This window comes from Salvelinus fontinalis, chromosome 27 (assembly GCF_029448725.1).
Source record: "Salvelinus fontinalis isolate EN_2023a chromosome 27, ASM2944872v1, whole genome shotgun sequence".
Taxonomy (NCBI): Eukaryota; Metazoa; Chordata; class Actinopteri; order Salmoniformes; family Salmonidae; genus Salvelinus; species Salvelinus fontinalis.
Window position 1 is genome coordinate 18,462,986 of NC_074691.1, and position 20,395 is coordinate 18,483,380.

The window sequence follows — 20,395 nt, forward strand, 5'->3', positions numbered from 1 at the left end:
AACAGGGTTGTCGGTTGAGATGGAGTATATGGTTGAGTTGTGGTGTAAACACAGCAGGGACAGGGACTATCCAAACAGGATGTGATGTAAATCGTGTCAGGTCCATAGAGGAATAATGACATCAGTTGTCAGTCCTGTCACTGTACTTTGATGTTATTGAGATCATTCTAGGAAGTGATAAAGAGATGATCTGCTAAATATCCCAGATGTGACTCTATGTACAGTCTGTACATCTTTCAACATTAGACAAACACTGGACACAAAAGCTGTTAAATGGCGACGATATTAGCACATCATGGTTTGTGTGGGGGAGGGGTCACAACACCAGTCCCCTCACCAATGATATTATTCTATGGACAAAGCCCCTGCCCCTCTATCTTTAATCCTGAAATGACCTACAAGCCTTCCTCTTCATGCATTCGCTCTTTCTTTTCAGTCTAGTCAGTATTGGACAATAATGTATTATATTGCAGCCTTCCTGCTTTTGACAGAACAGAAACATTGTTTGGCTATGCTATGTAGCTGTCACGATCGTCATAATAAGTGGGTGAGAGAGAGGACCAAGGCGCAGCGGGAAATGAAGACATCTTCTTTTACAAAACGAAACCTATACATAAACAGAAACAAAACAACAAACGACCGTGAAGCTACAAACGTTAGTGCACACACAAGCTACAAACGTTCAACATAGACAATTACCCACAAAACAGCTAAAGCCCATGGCTGCCTTAAATATGGCTCCCAATCAGAGACAACAATAACCAGCTGTCTCTGATTGAGAACCAATTCAGGCAACCATAGACTTTCCTAGACATCTATACTAAACACTAACCCATCTGCTCTACTTAACCCCCTAAACCATACAATACCCTAGACAATATAAAAACACACAAACTTCCCCATGTCACACCCTGACCTACCTAAAAATAATAAAGAAAACAAAGATAACTAAGGCCAGGGTGTGACATAACCCCCCCCCCCCCCCCCTTAAGGTGCGAACTCCGGGCGCACCAGCATAAAGTCTAGGGGAGGGTCTGGGTGGGTGTCTGTCCACGGTGGCGGCTCTGGCACTGGTCGTGGTCCCCACCCCACCATAGTCACTACCCGCTTTCGTAGCCTCCTCCAAATGGCCACCCTCCACATTGACCCCACCGGACTAAGGGGCAGCACCGGACTAAGGGGCAGCACCGGACTAAGGGGCAGCACCGGACTAAGGGGCAGCACCGGACTAAGGGGCAGCACCAGGATAAGGGGCAGCACCAGGATAAGGGGCAGCACCAGGATAAGGGGCAGCACCAGGATAAGGGGCAGCACCAGGATAAGGGGCAGCACCAGGATAAGGGGCAGCACCAGCATAAGGGGCAGCTCCGGACTGAGGGACGGATCCTGGCTGGATGGCGGATCCTGGCTGGCTGGCTCTGGTGGATCCTGGCTGGCCGGCGGATCCTGGCTGACTGGCTCTGGCGGATCCTGGCTGGATGACGGCTCTGGCGGATCCTGGCTGGATGACGGCTCTGGCGGATCCTGGCTGGATGACGGCTCTGGCGGATCCTGGCTGGACGGCTCATGGCCGGCTGACGGATCTGGCTGCTCATGGCCGGCTGACGGATCTGGCTGCTCATGGCCGGCTGACGGATCTGGCTGCTCATGGCCGGCTGACGGATCTGGCTGCTCATGGCCGGCTGACGGATCTGGCTGCTCATGGCCGGCTGACGGATCTGGCTGCTCATGGCCGGCTGACGGATCTGGCTGCTCATGGCCGGCTGACGGATCTGGCTGCTCATGGCCGGCTGACGGATCTGGCTGCTCATGGCCGGCTGACGGATCTGGCTGCTCATGGCCGGTTGGCGGATCTGGCTGCTCATGGCCGGTTGGCGGCTCTGGCTGCTCATGGCCGGTTGGCGGCTCTGGCAGATCCTGTCTGGTTGGCGGCTCTGGCAGATCCTGTCTGGTTGGCGGCTCTGGCAGATCCTGTCTGGTTGGCGGCTCTGGCAGATCCTGTCTGGTTGGCGGCTCTGGCAGATCCTGTCTGGTTGGCTGCTCTGGCAGATCCTGTCTGACGAATGGCTCTGGCAGATCCTGACTGACGAACGGCTCTGACGGCTCGGGACAGACGGGCGGCTCTAATGGCTCGGGACAGACGGCTGCTCAGATGGCGCTGGGTAGACGGATGGCTCAGATGGCACTGGGCAGACAGATGGCTCAGATGGCACTGGGCAGACAGATGGCTCAGATGGAGCTGGGTAGACAGATGGCTCGGATGGCGCTGGGTAGACGGATGGCTCAGATGGCGCTGGGTAGACTGATGGCTCAGATGGCGCTTGGCAGACGGGTGGCTCAGATGGCGCTGTGCAGACGGCAGACTCTGGCCGGCTGAGACGCACTGTAGGCCTGGTGCGTGGTACCGGAACTGGAGGTACCGGGCTAAAGACACGCACCTTCAGGCTAGTGCGGGGAGGAGGAACAGGGCATACTGGACCCTGGAGACGCACATTAGGCCTAGTGCGTGGTGCCGGAACTGGTGGTACCGGGCTGGGGACACGCATCTCAGGGCCAGTGCGGGGAGGAGGAACAGGGCATACTGGACCCTGGAGACGCACATTAGGCCTAGTGCGTGATGCCGGAACTGGTGGTACCGGGCTGGGGACACGCATCTCAAGGCTAGTGCGGGGAGGAGAAACAGGACGTACTGGACTCTGGAGACGCACAAAAGGCTTGGTGCCGGAACTGGAGGACTGGTACGAGGGGCTGCCACAGGAGAGTTAGTACGTGGGGCTGCTACAGGAGGTGCAGGACTAGGGAGGCGTACAGGAGGCCTGGTTCGTGGGACTGTCATTCCCAGACGGTTAGCACGCACCTCAGGATGAGCAAGGAGAGCTGAATCAGGTAACATCACTTCCCGCACACGCTCTGTCGGGTGGATTTTGTGCCTCACGCACCAACACAGCAGCTCCCTCATTTCACTCTCCCCCAACCTCCCCAATAAATCCTTAACAGTCTCTGTATCATTCCCATTGCTCACCTCCAATATCAGCCCGACTGGCTCAGGTTCCTTCTTAGGGTCCTCACGGGTAGCACGGGAAGTTGACGCAGATCTCCTATCTGGACAGGCCACACTCCCCATGAGCCCTCCCCAAGAAATTTTTGGCATTTCCTCGAGGGCTTCCTACCGTTTCGCCGTGCTGCCTCCATTCGCCGGTATCCCTCCTCGCACTGCGCCAGAGAATCACAGGCGGGCTCCGGCACTCTCTTAGGGTCGATCGCCCATCTGTCGATCTCTTCCCACGTAGTGTAGCCCAGATCCTTCTCCTGTTTCCGTGCTGCCTCCTCATACCGCCGCCTCTCTGCTTTAGCTGCCTCCAGCTCTTCACGAGTGCGGCGATATTCTCCATGTTGAGCCCATGGCCCTTTACCGTCCCGTATTTCCTCCCATGGCCAGAAATCCTGTGTAGGTGGGTCCTGTTGTTTTCTCCCGTTACACCGCTGCTTGATCCTTTGTTGGTGGGTAATTCTGTCACGATCGTCATAATAAGTGGGTGAGAGAGAGGACCAAGGCGCAGCGGGAAATTAAGACATCTTCTTTTATTGGAGATGAAGACAAAACGAAACGAACACTATACATAAACAGAAACAAAACAACAAACGACCGTGAAGCTACAAACGTTAGTGCACACACAAGCTACAAACGTTCAACATAGACAATTACCCACAAAACAGCTAAAGCCCATGGCTGCCTTAAATATGGCTCCCAATCAGAGACAACAATAACCAGCTGTCTCTGATTGAGAACCAATTCAGGCAACCATAGACTTTCCTAGGCATCTATACTAAACACTAACCCATCTACTCTACTTAAAACACACAAACTTCCCCATGTCACACCCTGACCTACCTAAAAATAATAAAGAAAACAAAGATAACTAAGGCCAGGGTGTGACAGTAGCAACCTTCCCTATCCTAGAAGAGATGGTTGGTGGACCCAGTGGCATCATGCCCATAGGGGGCACAAAGGCACGTGGCCCCACAAAAATGTCAGATGTTAAATTAATTACTAAACTTCATATTTAAACCCACATATTATAATTATTTGTAAAAATATGTCAGCGGTATTTTGCGGGGGGCACACTGACTGGACCAGGCAAATAGTACCCCCCTATTCTCCCTAGTAAGTGGTTCTTTCCAAGGTGCACGGAGAACAGAGATGCCTAGGCAGGACGCTAGATACTCTAGTTCGTGCGGTATCACCAGTGGAGAAGGAGAGAATGTAGAGTGAAACACAGCATTTGATTCGAGCTGCCGGTGATGTTCAAGAGGTATGTTTGTTTATGAATGTGATCAAGCTGTGTAGCCTATTGGTTCCATCTTCATAAATAAATAAAACTAAAATGTTTTTGTTATTTCTCTGTAATACTAATAAGGAATACTCTGTAATAAGACAATAGCATTTTCTCCAAATTTCTCCAGGCCCCCCTCCATCCTCTCGTACTTTGTGCCCCCTCTAACATAATAGGTGCATGATGCCCCTGGGTTGACATGTGTGATAAAAGATAACAATAAAGGCCAGATGATATCTCCAATCCGCCTCTCTCTCTCTTCCGAGCAGCTAGTCTGTCACATACTATCTCCCAGAGTGCTGAGTTGACATATGTTTCAGAGGGAATTGCGCTCTTAGTCAGACCTGTCTGTCTGTCTGTCTGAGTGGCAGTCTCTCCTATGGGGGAGATCATGATGACAAGGCACTATTTCTCATTGTGCATTGGATCCTCTCTACCACTGCTTGTGTGTGTTTTTTTAGGCTTTGAATGTGTGTCCTGACTCTTAAATATATGTTTACAATGCTTCGCTCCATGAGGTACATAGTGAAGTGAAGAACTCCAAGGGTATTTTAGTGCTTTTACACATTCCAGTAGCAGAACCAACATCCATACCCACGCGTGCGCACACACACACACACACACACGGACACACACACACACACACACACACAGAGACACACAGATGCATTCACACACAGACACAGGTAATGACACACGCCCACATAATACACAGCCCGCACTCATACTCCAAATCCACAAAGCATATGAATGAAGCAAACTCATTTGACCCGATGTGAGGCTGGCTTCACTATCAGCTACGGCAGCACATTACATATTTCTTGGATGTCAGCATGTCTTAACACTTTTAAATTGTACTTACTCATCATGATTTTACAACTCTGGATCAAAATGAATCCTGCTATATTCCATTCTCTCAAAATGGCTGACTGTTTCACTGATCGTGAATCAATAACAGAACAGTTTCACTGATTCTGAACCTAACAGCCACCCCCCAATACAAACTAACCTATTTATGTGTTTCAGATCTGATCTCGGCCACCAATGCGACCAACGTGAACATCCCTCAGATGGCTGACACTCTGTTTGAGAGGGCCACCAACGCCAGCTGGATTGTCGTCTTCAAGGCCCTCGTCACCACACACCATATGTGTGTCCATGGCAATGAGGTCAGAGGACAGTAATTTAGTACACCACCACAACAAAATACAATTAGACTGTTTCAGCACCACGGACAGCTGCCCATGGTGCTGAAAACAGTGCTATCTGGAATGCTGCTCATTCTGAAACATGGTTATCAAAAACAAGTGTGCATGTCTAGAGCTATTTTTACACGTTTTTCCACAATATATACTGTGCAATATATACTCTCGATTTTGGACTAATGTACTAGTGTAACGGATGTGAAATGGCTAGCTAGTTAGCGGGTACGCGCTACTAGCGTTTCAATCAGTTACGTCACTTGCTCTGAAACCTAGAAGTAGTGTTGCACCTTGCTCTGCAAGGGCCGCGGCTTTTGTGGAGCGATGGGTAACGACGCTTATTGGGTGACTGTTGTTGATGTGTGCAGAGGGTCCCTGGTTCGCGCCCGTGTCGGGGCGAGGGGACGACGTAAAGTTATACTGTTACACTAGTATTCAATTTGTAGTTGATTATTTCAGTGAATATGCCTTTATTTTCTTGCTGTTGTTTTTAATAATGGTTTTGCCATGTCAGCCTATTTCCTTCTGTTTCCTCAGAGGTTCATCCAGTACTTGGCCTCCAGGACCGCTCTGTTCAACCTGAGCAACTTTATAGACAAAACAGGATCCAACGGTAAATGCACTTCCTTTCCAAAAAAATTGTTTGTGTGTGTGTACAGTGCTTTTGGAAAGTATTCAGACCCCTTGACTTTTTCCACATTTTGTTACATTACGGCCTTATTCTAAAATTGATTACATGGTTTTTCCCCTCATCAATCTACACACAATACCCCATAATGACAAAGCAAAAACAGGTTTTTGCTAATTTATTACAAATAAAAAACGGAAATATCACATTTACATAAGTATTCAGACCCTTTACTCAGTACTTTGTTGAATCACCTTTGGTAGTGATTACAGCCTTGAGTCTTCTTTGGTACGACGCTACAAGCTTGGCACACCTGTATTTGGGCAGTTTATCCTATTCTTCTATGTAGATCCTCTCAAGCTCTGTCAGGATGTATGGGGAGTGTCACTGCACAGTTATTTTCAGGTCTCTCCAGAGATGTTCGATCCAGTTCGTCCGGGCTCTGGCTGAGCCACTCAAGGACATTCAGAGACTTGTCACGAAGCCACTCCTGCGTTTTCTTGGCTGTGTGCTTAGGGTCGTTGTCCTGTTGGAAGGTGAACCTTTGCCCCAGTCTGAGGTCCTGAGCGCTCTGGAGCTTTGCTCTGTACTTTGCTCTGTTCTTTCCCTCAATCCTGACTAGTCTCCCAGTCCCTGCTGCTGAAAAACATCCCAATAGCATGATGCTGCCACCACCATGCTTCACTGTAGGGATGGTGCCATGTTTCCTCCAGACGTGGAACATTCTCCCATCTCCACAGAGGAACTCTTGAGCTCTGTCAGAGTGACCATCGGGTTCTTGGTCGCCTCCCTGACCAAGGCCCTTCTCCCCCGATTGCTCAGTGTGGCCAGGCGGCCAGCTCTGGGAAGAGTCTTGGTGGTTCCAATCTTCTTACATTTAAGAATTATGGAGGCCACTGTGTTCTTGGGAACCTTCAATGCTGCAGAAATGTTTTGGTACCCTTCCCCAGATCTGTGCCTCGACACAATCCTGTCTCGAAGCGCTACGGACAATTCCCTCGACCTTATGGCTTGGTTTTTCCTCTGACATGCACTGTCAAGGTGTGTGCTTTTCCAAATCCTGTCCAATTAATTGCATTTATCACAGGTGGACTCCAATCAAGTTGTGGAAACATCTCTAGGATAGTCAATGGAAACAGGATGGACTGAGCTCAATTTTTTCTCATAGCAAGAGGGTCTGAATACTTATGTAAATAAGGTATTTCTGTTTTTTTGCTTCGTTTTTATGGGGTATTGTGTGTAGATTGATAAAGATGTTTTTATTTATTTAATCCATTTTAGATTAAGGCTGTAACATAACACAATGTGGAAAAAGTCAAGGGGTCTGAATACTTTCCGAATGCACTGTATGGGCGTGTGTGTGTGTTGGGGGTGGGGTGAAACGGGTGGATTCCCTTCCAGTTGAGAGCATAAACAGATACAGTAGATCTGATGTGAGAGGAGCATAAGGAGAGGAGGATAGGAAGAGACAGGAGCCGTCTGGGAAGAGGAAAGGACATCACTGCTAATAACATGAGGAATAGGAGCAAGCATGCAATGTGCCCCCGCTAAACATACAGTACTGTCAGTACATGCACAAACACTCACACTAGCACACGCAGATAATAGGGTTGCACAGTATCTACATTTTCATATTATCATACCGTCCTCTTACTCTCATCCTGGGATTTACGGTATTACCGTTTTAGCACACAAGGGGGAACTAAATACACAAAAAAGCCCATTAGGCGTGTATTACCAGAATGGTAACAAAATTAGCACAAACTTATAGTGAATATCAATAGAGGCTGCTAGCTAAACATGCTAATGAGCGCAAGCAAAAATAAACTAGTTGCAAGGACAGGCAATTGAGCTCATAAAGTTATACAAGTATAGGTAGTAGCTTCCCTAATGTCATTTTTGGTGAGTTTGGACATCATTTGGACAGAAAATGTAAAGAGAGGCATCAAGCAAATTAACTAAGTTTTGGCTCATGCTTGTGTGAAGGAAGAACAGTACTGGTTCTGGAGCAGTGTGTACACGCTGTATCTATGTGGAGTTGCTCGGGCAACAGGTCCGCCTGCGCTGTTCGGAAGAAGAATAGGGGGGAGGAGCAGACGGGCCGAGAATGGAAAGAAGAAAAAAGAAACGCAAGGATATCAAGATAACTCATCCAAAGAGCTTTGACTTCTCAAACATGGCAGAAAGCTAACCCTATATGATGCCCTGTCTCCTTATTAATTCACCCACTTACTGAGATAACTAGCAAGTTAAACCAAATACAGAGATGGACTCTCCCGTTGTGCTATTTACAAACAAACTATTCTGGGGAACTATGGTAAGCTTTCATAATGTTAAATAATGTGACCGGTGAAATGAAGAACACAATCTGCTTTATCTCCTAATGTAGTGCACAAGTTGACTGCAGGTATTAACTTAAAAAGCAGTTAAAAAAATTTAAACTTCAAAGAAATAGTATTGAAAAACCATCCTGTGGCTATTTCCAATTACCCCAGTATACTGTATATACGGTATACCCCCCAAGCCTAACACACACACACACACACACACACACACACACACACACACACACACACACACACACACACACACACACACTAAACTGCTTCATGTCCCTAGGATTCCGATGTCCTGCACTTGTCTCCAGTGTCTTGCCCTGGTGTCATTATAGATCCCTCCCCTTCAATCCCTTCAAAACCCTCAAATCAGATACATAACTTAGAAAACTGAAGAGCCTGAAGTTAACTGATCGACAAGATCAATCATAAGATAAAATACTGTCTTTAATGTGTTACAGCATTAAATCAACTTCCTCCTTAATGAAACCGTGAATGTTCAATGAAACAATGTATGAGCTTAGCACATGCATTTAGTCATTAGCCATTGGATTTATCAGGAGCTATATGTTTGGTGTGATGTGAATGTGATGCTCAATATGTTCCTCAGGCTATGACATGTCTACGTTCATCAGACGTTATGGCCGCTACCTCAATGAGAGGGCCTTCGCCTACCGCCAGATGGCTTTCGACTTCACCAAAGTCAAAAAGGGGTGCGTCACTCACTTCCCTGTCTCTCAAAATCCTTTTACGTCCGCATTGTTGAGGTCCTCATCAGTGAGGCCCACCTCATACTGTCATTCACCTCATCCCTGAGGCCCTCATGCTGTCATTCTCCTCATCCCTCAGGCCCACCTCATACTGTCATTTACCTCATCACTGAGGCTCACCTCATCCCTCAGGCCCACCTCATACTGTCATTCACCTCATCCCTGAGTCCCACCTCATACTGTCATTCACCTCATCACAGAGGCCCACCTCATACTGTCATTCACCTCATCACAGAGGCCCACCTCATACTGTCATTCACCTCATCCATGAGGCCCTCCTTATGGTCTTCCCTGTGTGTTTCCACCTCAGTGCTGAGGGGGTGATGAGGACAATGACTCCAGAAAAGCTGTTGAAAGGCATGCCTGTCCTGCAGACCCAGATCGACACACTGCTGGAGTTTGATGTGAGTTGGATATGCTGGTCACCATTGATTTGGTTACGTTTGTCTCTGTTTGTCTGGCTCTCTGGGACTTGTGTTTGGATGACTGATGGCCATTAGCTGAAAACTGTAATGTATGTCAGGCCACAAAGAATACTGTTTATTTTCCTGTTTAACATTCTCTTTTACTCTTTCTCTTCTCTTCTCTTAATACCTTCTCTTCCCTCTTTCTCTCTCTCTCAATAGCAATGATGCTATTCGTTCTATTGACCTTGATCTTTCTGTATGGGTGTACAATTGGTGATGTTTCGGTATAGCAGAATATTGCTGGAGTTTAATAAATTAGTTAATTGCTTGAGTTAATTGATGCTCTTCTTTTATACTACATGACTGGTTAAATAAAAAGGTCTCTCTCCCAGGTCCATCCCAAGGAGCTGAATAACCCTATCATCAACGCAGGGTTCCTGCTGCTCTTCAAGGATCTGGTCAAGCTGTTTGCCTCCTACAACGATGGGGTCATCAATCTATTAGGTGAGCTAGACATTTCATTGGATGCATACCAAACGCCACCATTTTTCCTATATAGCGCACTACTTGTTACCAGAGCCATATGAGCCCCATGGGCCCTGGTCAAAAGTAGAAGGGAATAGGGGGCCATTTGAGACAGACTCTTTGTCAACAATTAATACACTGCTCAAAAAAATAAAGGGAACACTTAAACAACACAATGTAACTCCAAGTCAATCACACTTCTGTGAAATCAAACTGTCCACTTAGGAGGCAACACTGATTGACAATAAATTTCACATGCTGTTGTGCAAATGGAATAGACAAAAGGTGGAAATTATAGGCAATTAGCAAGACACCCCCAAAAAAGGAGTGATTCTGCAGGTGGTGATCACAGACCACTTCTCAGTTCCTATGCTTCCTGGCTGATGTTTTGGTTACTTTGAATGCTGGCGGTGCTCTCACTCTAGTGGTAGCATGAGACGGAGTCTACAACCCACACAAGTGGCTCAGGTAGTGCAGTTCATCCAGGATGGCACATCAATGCGAGCTGTGGCAAAAAGGTTTGCTGTGTCTGTCAGCGTAGTGTCCAGAGCATGGAGGCGCTACCAGGAGACAGGCCAGTACATCAGGAGACGTGGAGGAGGCCGTAGGAGGGCAGCAACCCAGCAGCAGGACCGCTACCTCCGTCTTTGTGCAAGGAGGTGCACTGCCAGCGCCCTGCAAAATGACCTCCAGCAGGCCACAAATGTGCATGTGTCTGCTCAAACGGTCAGAAACAGACTCCATGAGGGTGGTATGAGGGCCCGACGTCCACAGGTGGGGGTTGTGCTTACAGCCCAACACCGTGCAGGACGTTTGGCATTTGCCAGAGAACACCAAGATTGGCAAATTCGCCACTGGCGCCCTGTGCTCTTCACAGATGAAAGCAGGTTCACACTGAGCACATGAGCACATGTGACAGACGTGACAGAGTCTGGAGACACCGTGGAGAACGTTCTGCTGCCTGCAACATCCTCCAGCATGACCGGTTTGGCGATGGGTCAGTCATGGTGTGGGGTGGCATTTCTTTGTGGGGCCGCACAGCCCTCCATGTGCTCGCCAGAGGTAGCCTGACTGCCAATAGGTACCGAGATGAGATCCTCAGACCCCTTGTGAGACCATATGCTGACACATGCAGATTTGTGGCCTGCTGGAGGTCATTTTGCAGGGCTCTGGCAGTGCACCTCCTTGCACAAAGGCGGAGGTAGCAGTCCTGCTGCTGGGTTGTTGCCCTCCTATGGCCTCCTCCACCTCTCCTGATGTACTGGCCTGTCTCCTGGTAGCGCCTCCATGCTCTGGACACTACGCTGACAGACACAGCAAACCTTTTTGCCACAGCTCGCATTGATGTGCCATCCTGGATGAACTGCACTATCTGAGCCACTTGTGTGGGTTTTAGACTCCGTCTCATGCTACCACTAGAGTGAGAGCACCGCCAGCATTCAAAAGTGACTAAAACATCAGCCAGGAAGCATAGGAACTGAGAAGTGGTCTGTGGTCACCACCTGCAGAATCACTCCTTTTTTGGGGGTGTCTTGCTAATTGCCTATAATTTCCACCTTTTGTCTATTCCATTTGCACAACAGCATGTGAAATTTATTGTCAATCAGTGTTGCTTCCTAAGTGGACAGTTTGATTTCACAGAAGTGTGATTGACTTGGAGTTACATTGTGTTGTTTAAGTGTTCCCTTAATTTTTTTGAGCAGTGTAGATAAATGACTTCTTTTCACCATGTAGCCATTTAGCAGATGCTCTTTTTCACAACAACTGTTAAATGTCTGTAGAGAAATACTTTAAGATGAAGAAGAGCGACTGCAAGGAGGCCTTAGAGATCTATAAGAGGTTCCTGACCAGGGTCACCAAGATCGGAGAGTTCATGAAGCTTGCTGAGGTAAAGGAAACTTCCTAACGGATTAGGGTGTATTCTAACTAACTCCAAATGAAACTAACACAGTGCTTCCTCATATACAGTGTCCGTCTGTACTTCAAATAGAATGATGCCCTGATATGGTTGTGAAATTGTCTCTTGTCTGTGTTTTGTTCTACAGACTGTCGGAGTGGACAAAAATGATATTCCTGACATCAACTATGTAAGTCACTTGTTTTTGTGCTTACTCTCTGGAAGGATGATGAAATAGTTGTAACAAACACACACACACAGAGATGTCTCATCCATCATAATCCCCCCCCCCCCCCCCGATCTGATCCCAGTGTCTGCACCCTGGGGTGGTGACGGACCTAGTAGACTCGGATGATGAGGACTGTCCCTTTAAGCCTATTGAGGACCCGGTAACCATAGAGACACAGGGTGGCTTGGCAGAGTGCCTGTTTGGAGGATGGGGTGTTGGCATGGGATCATTCTACAGACTGACACTTCTGACTGCAGTTTGTGTGTGTGTTTGCATATGTGTGTGTGCTTCCGTTTGCACAAAAGATGGTAGAGTTTAAGTAAAATGTTCCTGAACACTTCATTCTACAGGACATTGAGTTTATACAAAGGTGGGATAGTGTGGTGAGTTAAAAACCAAGGGTTTGGAGTGGTGCTGCCATAGAAATAGAATTCGGTGTTGCTTTACTTGAAGTGTTGGCATGCGGCGGAATGAGGAAGTTCGTGCCATAAACCTACAGTTACTGTGTTTTTGATTGGTTCTCTCTTCTCTCCTCAGGCTCCCAGCAGCATCCTGGAGTCTCTGGAGACACACATGAACAGTTTGGAGGGGAAGAAGGGGTAAGAGGACCCTGTCTCTAACCAACTCATTTCTGAAAGAGCTAAAATGTGGAAATGTCTCCATAGGTGTCTTTACACAGAGAAAATAGTACATGAGAAATGACAGGGTGAGAAAAACTAGAGGGAAACTCATAACTTGGGCTCTGTACTGTCCCAGCACTATAGTGTTCTGAATACGGTTTTCTGTTATTATCTTTTACTTGAATAGTTATTCTCTCTTTGTTCCTTTCTGTTCATCATTGGGGATCACAGTGAAGGGTGAGCATAAACACTTTCTTTGGGGTCTGACAGATGAGTTTATTGTAAAGTCATGAAAATAAGTAATTTCAATGTATATGTTTTCAGCTCTGAAAGGTGATATCTAGCTGTGATGAAGTTGTCATATTAACAATTCCTTTTATCTTTCAGGTCTCCAACAAAGGTGAGTGGATGATTAAACATTATTTTCACCGCCTTTCTGTTTCTGCTCATATAACAACACATGGATACAAATGGGCATTTCTCTCTCTGTATTCCAGGGGTCCCCTACCAATAACGTGTCTCCGACCTCAACCCCCGCCAAATCTGCAGCCGCCGTGCCCACCCTAGCGCCACCACCTGAAGAAGCCACCGAGTGAGTGTCCACTTCGTCTGCCTACCACAGCATTTACCTCATCTCCTCAGCGATTTCCTCAGTTCTGGCATTTTAGGATTCTATCTGTTTCTATTTTATTTCATAAAATGGTGAATAAGGGACACTGTATTTTCCCTTTCATCCTCTCTCTCTGCCACCATTTCTACATCTGTCTCCACCCTTCTATCTCGCTCTAGTTCTCTCTTAGATCTGGACCCTCTCTCCTCCTCTGGTCCGTCAGTAGGAGCCTCAGCAGCCCCTACATCCTGGGGAGGTAATGTCCCACATCAAAACTTGATACATAGCTTGATTATTAATTAAAACGTAGTTACATTATCTAATTAACAGTCATGTAATTGCATTTTCCCCCCCATCACCTTCTCCCATGCTCTTCTGGGGATGCTGCCACAGACCTCCTTGGATCAGGTGAGTGCTATCCCACAGTGCCTCTGGTATTAACCTCTCTAGTGTGTTAACAGTATGTGTCAGTTCCTATAGATCTCCCACTGTGTTTCATAGTGTTGCTCTAGTCTAAGGAAGCAGTCTCTTTCTCTCCCTTTCTTTCTCTCTTCTTTCTTTCCCTCCCCCGCATTTCCTTTCCTTTTTTTTTTACATTTGGTTGATTTGGTACCTTCGTTTCTCTCTAATGGGATTTTTTTGGTTGCTTTGGATCCTGTGGGGTATTTTGGGTTGATTTATGGGGTTGTTTTGGTATCTTGTTTTGGGGTTGGTTGGTACACCTTTTGGGTACCTGCAGAAATGGGCGAGTCCATGCTTCCTGACCCCACCCTAGCTGTAGAACCCGTCCCCTCTCCCGCTGGTGTAACGTCCACTCCTGCAGCTGCGGAGCCAGGAGTCTCTCTGGCTCCTCCCCCTAGTGCGGCCGTGGCCGCCGCCCCCACCCCCGGCGCGACGAATATGGATCTGCTGGGAGGTTAGTGGGCTTCTGGAGGATTCTCTACAACAGAATCTCTGCTGGACAGCTCAACCCAAAGCAACCCGCCACATCACACAGAACATACAGTGTTCTGTACATGCATATACACACAGTGACATAGATACCCCAAAACAAACACACCATGTTTGCAAAACATGTCAGAACATGTCAGTCAACACGCATATACACTTACTGGTATGCATTCTGTACATATACACATACTGGTATGCATTCTGTACATATACACACAGAGACAAGCATGCACACACTTACAGACACACTCATACATGCTACTCATACATTTTTCACATGCTTCTTTTTGTTTGATAGTCCAAAAGCTTTTCCTCAACTTCAGAGAAAAGCCAGTCTATCAATCAGTCACGTTCTTTATTACCGCTTAAGACCGGGTTCCCCAAACTCAGACCTGGGTTCCCCCCTGGGTACATGTTTTATTTTTTTCCCTAGAACTACACAGCTGATTCAAATAATCTAAACTTGATGATGAGTTGGTTATTTGAATCGGCTGTATAGTGCTAGGGCAAAAACCTAAACGTGCAGCCGGCGGGAGGGGCACCTTTACATTGGGGGGGCAGGACAGAGTTTGGGGAACCCTGGCCTAAGAGAAATCTTGCTTTGCTTCTGGGTTCACTCTGTGCCACGCTTGTCCAGTTACGTAGTGCAAAAGACCTAGTTACCGCTTTATAGTTTAGTTGTAGCTAAAGCCTACCTTCCGTACACTCTGCTGTGCCTTCTGTCTGTATTCTCATTCCCCCCTTTACCTGTCAATCACTCATGCCACAAAGTAAATGTTTTGTAACTAATCTAAACTCAATTTGTTAATAATTTATTAATCAAATATATTAAATATTGCATACCTGACATGATATAAGTATTTAATCTACAGTATAGTACCATACCGTATATTAAGTACATGAAATACCTTAATGAAGTAAAAATAGTATTTCTGAACTCTACAGACACAGTATCTTTTAAGTGGCTTCTTGACCTTCCTTTTCTGAAGTTCCTTGACTGACTTATTATCTCTGGCTTGTGTTTCTTTTCCCTGTTCTCTCTACTTCTCTCTCTGTCATCTGTGTGTGTGTTGGCTATCAGATGCGTTTTCGACCCCTGTTCCCACCTCTGATGCCTCTGCTGAGGGCGGAGCTCCGGCCTCCACGCCAACCCCAGCCGCCGACGCTGCTGCCGGTGGGTTACAGGACATGTGTATATATGTGACTGTGTGGGGTCTGTCTGTGTAAATGGATGTATATTTGTATGGATGTTCGTATGTGTGTGTTTGGCTGTGTTCCACTGCTCGGTGCATCCATTTGTATATTTGCTTTTGTGTATGGAGAGTGTTGATTCCATTGTTGTGGGCGGGTGTAGCTAGTTTCCCTAGAGATGTGATGCTGCTGGTTGTTTCTAGGCATGGCTGATGTTGTTACCATGGAGATTGGTGCTGAAGTTGCTATGAGAACAGTGGATGACCACTACATGCTAGATTTCGCCTGAGGCTTCCTTTCCTTAGGTGAACTCTATCCCAAAATGCATCTGCAAGCTCCTTGGTTACACTCAAATCTGGTGTGTTATTGGCAGTGGTGGAAAAAGTACTCAATTGTCAAATCAAATTGTATTTGTCACATGCACCGAATATAACAGGTGTAGACCTACCGTGAAATACTTACTTACAAGCCCTTAACCAACAATGCAGTTCAAGAAATAGAGTTAAGAAAATATTTACTAAACAAACTTAAGTTTAACCTTTCTGAACCACCCATCCCAGATCCGGGATAATTGGCATCAGCAACGCTGAATAGCATAGCGCCACAGTCAAATAATATTACTAGAAAATATTCATATTCATGAAATCACAAGTGCAATATTGCAAAACACAGCTTACCCTTTTGTTAATCCACCTGTCTTCTCAGATTTTGAAATTATGCTTTACAGCGAAAGCAATACAAGTGTTTGTGTAAGTTTATCGATCGCTCGACAAAACATTAAGTACACTTAGCATCAGGTAACTTGGTCACGAAAATAAGAAAAGCAATCAAATTAATCGTTTACCTTTGATGATCTTCGGATGTTTTCACTCACGAGACTCCCAGTTAGACAACAAATGTTCCTTTTGTTCCATAAAGATATTTTTATATCCAAATACCAAATACCGTTATGCTGAGAAATCCACAGGAAAAAGCGTTCACGACAACGCAGACAAAAATGTCCACAGAAACACGTTTTTTATAATCAATCCTCAGGTTGTTTTTCAAATATCTATTCGATAATATATCAACCGGGAGTGTTGGTTTTTCACTAGGACCGGGGGTAACAATGGCCGCCTTTCTCTGTTGCGCACAACTCACTCTGAGAGCCCCCACCTATCCACTTACGCAATTTGATCGTTCTCACTCATTTTTCAAAATAAAAGCCTGAAACTATGTTTAAAGGCTGTTGACACCTTAGGGAAGCCATAGAAACGGGAATCTGGTTGATATCCATTTAAATGGGTAATAGGGATGCATAAGAACAGAGAGGTTTCAAAAACAGAGGCACTTCCTGATTGGATTTTCCTCAGGTTTTAGCCTGCAATATCAGTTCTGTTAAACTCACAGACAAAATGTTGACCGTTTTGGAAACTTTAGAGTGTTTTCTATCCTAATCTGACAATTATATGCATATTCTAGTTTCGGGGGCTGAGAAATAGGCAGGTTCAAATGGGTACGTTTTTTAGCCAAAAACGAAAATACTGCCCCCTACACTTAAAAGTAACACAAGAAAATTACATAACAATAACAAGGCTATATACAGGGGGTAGCGGTACCGGGTCAATGTGCGGGGGGTACAGGTTTGTCGTGAAAATTTGTAAAGTGACTATGCATACATAATAAACAGCCAGTAGCAGCAGTGTAAAAACAAAGGGGCAGGGGGGTTGTCAATGTAAATAATCCGGGTGGCCATTTTATTAAGTTGATCAACAGTCTTATGGCTTGGGGGTAGAAGTAGTTTTAAGGATCCTTTTGGTCCTAGACTTGGTGATCCGGTATCGCTTGCCGTGCGGTTGCAGTGAAAGCAGTCGATGACTTGGGTGACTGGAGTCTCTGACCATTTTTGGAGACTCTGACAAGTCTCTAACACCGCCTAGTATATAGGTCTTGGATGTCAGGAAGCTTGGACCCAGTGACGTATTGGGCCGTACGCACTACCCTCTGTAGCGCCTAACGGTCAGATGCCGAGCAGTTGCCATACCAGGCGGTGATGCAAATGGTCAGGATGCTCTCGATGGTGCAGCTGTAGAACGTTTTGAGGATCTGGGGACCCATGCCAAATCTTTTCAGTCTCCTGAGAAAAGGTGTTGTTGTGCCCTCTTCACAATGGTCTTGATGTGTTTGGACCATGATAGTTTGTTGGTGGTGTGGACACCAAGGAACTTGAAACTCTCGACCCACTCCACTACAGCCCCATAGATGTTAACCTGTCTAGGATGAGGGTGCCGCTAGCGGCACTCCCCCCCCACCCCCACTGAAAAGGCAGAGCCGCGAAATTCAAAAAAAATATATTTTTTAAATATTTAACTTTCACACATTAAAGTCCAATACAGCTAATGAAAGACACAGATCTTGTGAATCCAGCCAACATGTCCGATTTTTAAAATGTTTTACAGGGAAGACACAATATGTAAAGATGTAAATCTATTACCTAAAAACACATTAGCATAATCCACCATCTTTTATTTGTCCACCAACACCAGTAGCTATCACCAATTCGGCTAAACTAAGATATTTATAGCCCCTAACCAAGAAAAAAACTCATCAGATGACAGTCTGATAACATATTTATGGTATGGGATAGGTTTTGTTAGAAAAATGTGTAACGGGTGACGCTCTCCTCATCCTCGGAAGAGGTGAGGAGAGAAGGATCTTCAGACCAAAACGCAGGCTCAGGGAAATAAGCCATCTTTATTATAAATTACGATGGCACACGAAACGAAACAAAACACTTTCCAAACTACAAAATAACAAAACGACGTTGACGAGACCTGAACATAAACTTACATAACTAAACATAAACTTACGTACAGGTAACAGACGACATCGAAACGAAAACGAAACAAACAAACGCTACAGTCCTATGTGGTACGAACATAACATACGGACACAGGAGACAATCACCCACAAACAAACAGTGAGAATGCCCTACCTAAATATGACTCTTAATTAGAGGCAAACGCAAACCACCTGCCTCTAATCAAGAGCCATACCAGGCAAACCGAAACCAACATAGAAACAGATAACATAGAATGCCCACCCAACCTCACGTCCTGACCAACTAACACACAAAAACTAACATAAATAGGTCAGGAACGTGACAAAATGTGCATATTTCAGGTAGATGGCATAGGTTACAATTGCACCCACCGTCACAAATGGACTAGAATAACTACATAGAGCAACGTGTTTACCTACTTACTAAGCATCAAACATTTCGTAAAAATACACAGCATACACTAATCGAAAGACACAGATCCTGTGTATACAGACAATATTTCAGATTTTCTAAGTGTCTTACAGCGAAAACACAATAAATCGTTATATTAGCATAGCACATGTGCAAACATTACCCCAGCATTAATTCTAGCCAAAGTGAGCGATAACGTAAACATCGCCAAAATATATTATTTTTTTCACTAACCTTCTCAGAATTCTTCAGATGACACCCCTGTAACATCACATTACAACATGCATATACAGTTTGTTCGAAAATGTGCATATTTAGCCACCAAAATCATGGTTAGACAATGGGGAAAGTAGCCCAGCTGGTGAGAAAATGTCCGTGCGCCACATTAGACAGTGATCTACTCGTATACATAAATACTCATAAACGTGACTAAAAAATATAGGGTGGACAGCGATTGATAGACAATTTAATTCTTAATACAATCGCGGAATTACATTTTTTAAATTATCCTTACTTTTCAATACAGTTTGCGCCAAGCGAAGCTACGTCAAAAAACATGGCGTCCTAAGCCACTAACATTTTTCGACAGAAACACGATTTATCATAATAAAAATTTCCTACTTTGAGCTGTTCTTCCATCAGTATCTTGGGCAAAGGATCCTTTCTTAGGTCTAATCGTCTTTTGGTGGAAAGCTGTCCTCTTGCCATGTGGAAATGCCAACTGCGTTCAGCATGAACTGGAAGCGTGCCCAGCGATTCACAGCGTTTCAGAAATAAATGTCCCAAAATCGCACTAAACGGATATAAATTGCTATAAAACGCTTTAAATTAACTACCTTATGATGTTTTTAACTCCTATAACGAGTCTTAACATGACCGGAGAAAGATTACTCCCAACACTAATGCTTGGAACAGGTGCGGGTCGGTGTCCTCCACGCGCATGACGCAGCTCCAAAAGACTTACTAGCTACAGGGTTTTTTAATTTATAGTGCCTGTGAACGCGCAATCGACCCCATTCAAATCGTCATCACGTAAAGGCATCCAGGGGAAGACGTAAGCAGTGTCCGTATACTCATAGCAATAACAGTGGCCTTTTAACTGACTCCAGATCAGGGGCCAACATTTCTGAAATCTGACTCCATGTCAGGGAAATTGCTGTAGAATGGGTTCTGTTCCACTTAGAGACAAAATTTCAACTCCTATAGAAACTATAGACTGTTTTCTATCCAATAATAATAATAATATGCATATTGTACGATCAAGAATTTTGTAGGAAGCCGTTTCAAAAATTACACGATTACCATAAATAGTGACAACAGCGCCCCCAGCCTCAACAGGTTAATGGGGGCCTGTTTGGCCCTCCTTTTCCGATAGTCCACAGTCAGCTCCTTTGTCTTGCTCACATTGAGGGAGAGGTTGTTGTTCTGGCACCACACTGCCAGGTCTCTGACCTCCTCCCTAT

The 20,395-nt window shown here is 45.7% G+C and overlaps 1 protein-coding gene across 2 annotated transcripts in view; it reads left to right on the forward strand.

Annotated features, from left to right (window-relative positions):
* LOC129825215 (clathrin coat assembly protein AP180-like) overlaps positions 1–20,395 on the forward strand; it is a 53,630-nt gene that overhangs the window by 18,619 nt on the left and 14,616 nt on the right. The window contains exons 3-17 of one of the 2 annotated variants that reach the window (XM_055885126.1): positions 5,361–5,503; positions 6,074–6,149; positions 9,111–9,213; positions 9,581–9,674; positions 10,070–10,181; positions 11,984–12,090; positions 12,248–12,289; positions 12,866–12,927; positions 13,180–13,185; positions 13,336–13,348; positions 13,446–13,540; positions 13,738–13,814; positions 13,952–13,966; positions 14,298–14,474; positions 15,591–15,683. In XM_055885126.1, the coding sequence (XP_055741101.1) occupies positions 5,361–5,503; positions 6,074–6,149; positions 9,111–9,213; positions 9,581–9,674; positions 10,070–10,181; positions 11,984–12,090; positions 12,248–12,289; positions 12,866–12,927; positions 13,180–13,185; positions 13,336–13,348; positions 13,446–13,540; positions 13,738–13,814; positions 13,952–13,966; positions 14,298–14,474; positions 15,591–15,683 (1,215 nt within the window). Of the gene's footprint in view, positions 1–5,360; positions 5,504–6,073; positions 6,150–9,110; positions 9,214–9,580; positions 9,675–10,069; positions 10,182–11,983; positions 12,091–12,247; positions 12,290–12,865; positions 12,974–13,179; positions 13,186–13,335; positions 13,349–13,445; positions 13,541–13,737; positions 13,815–13,951; positions 13,967–14,297; positions 14,475–15,590; positions 15,684–20,395 lie in introns of those variants that run through there. The other variant, XM_055885125.1, reaches the window with a different exon arrangement.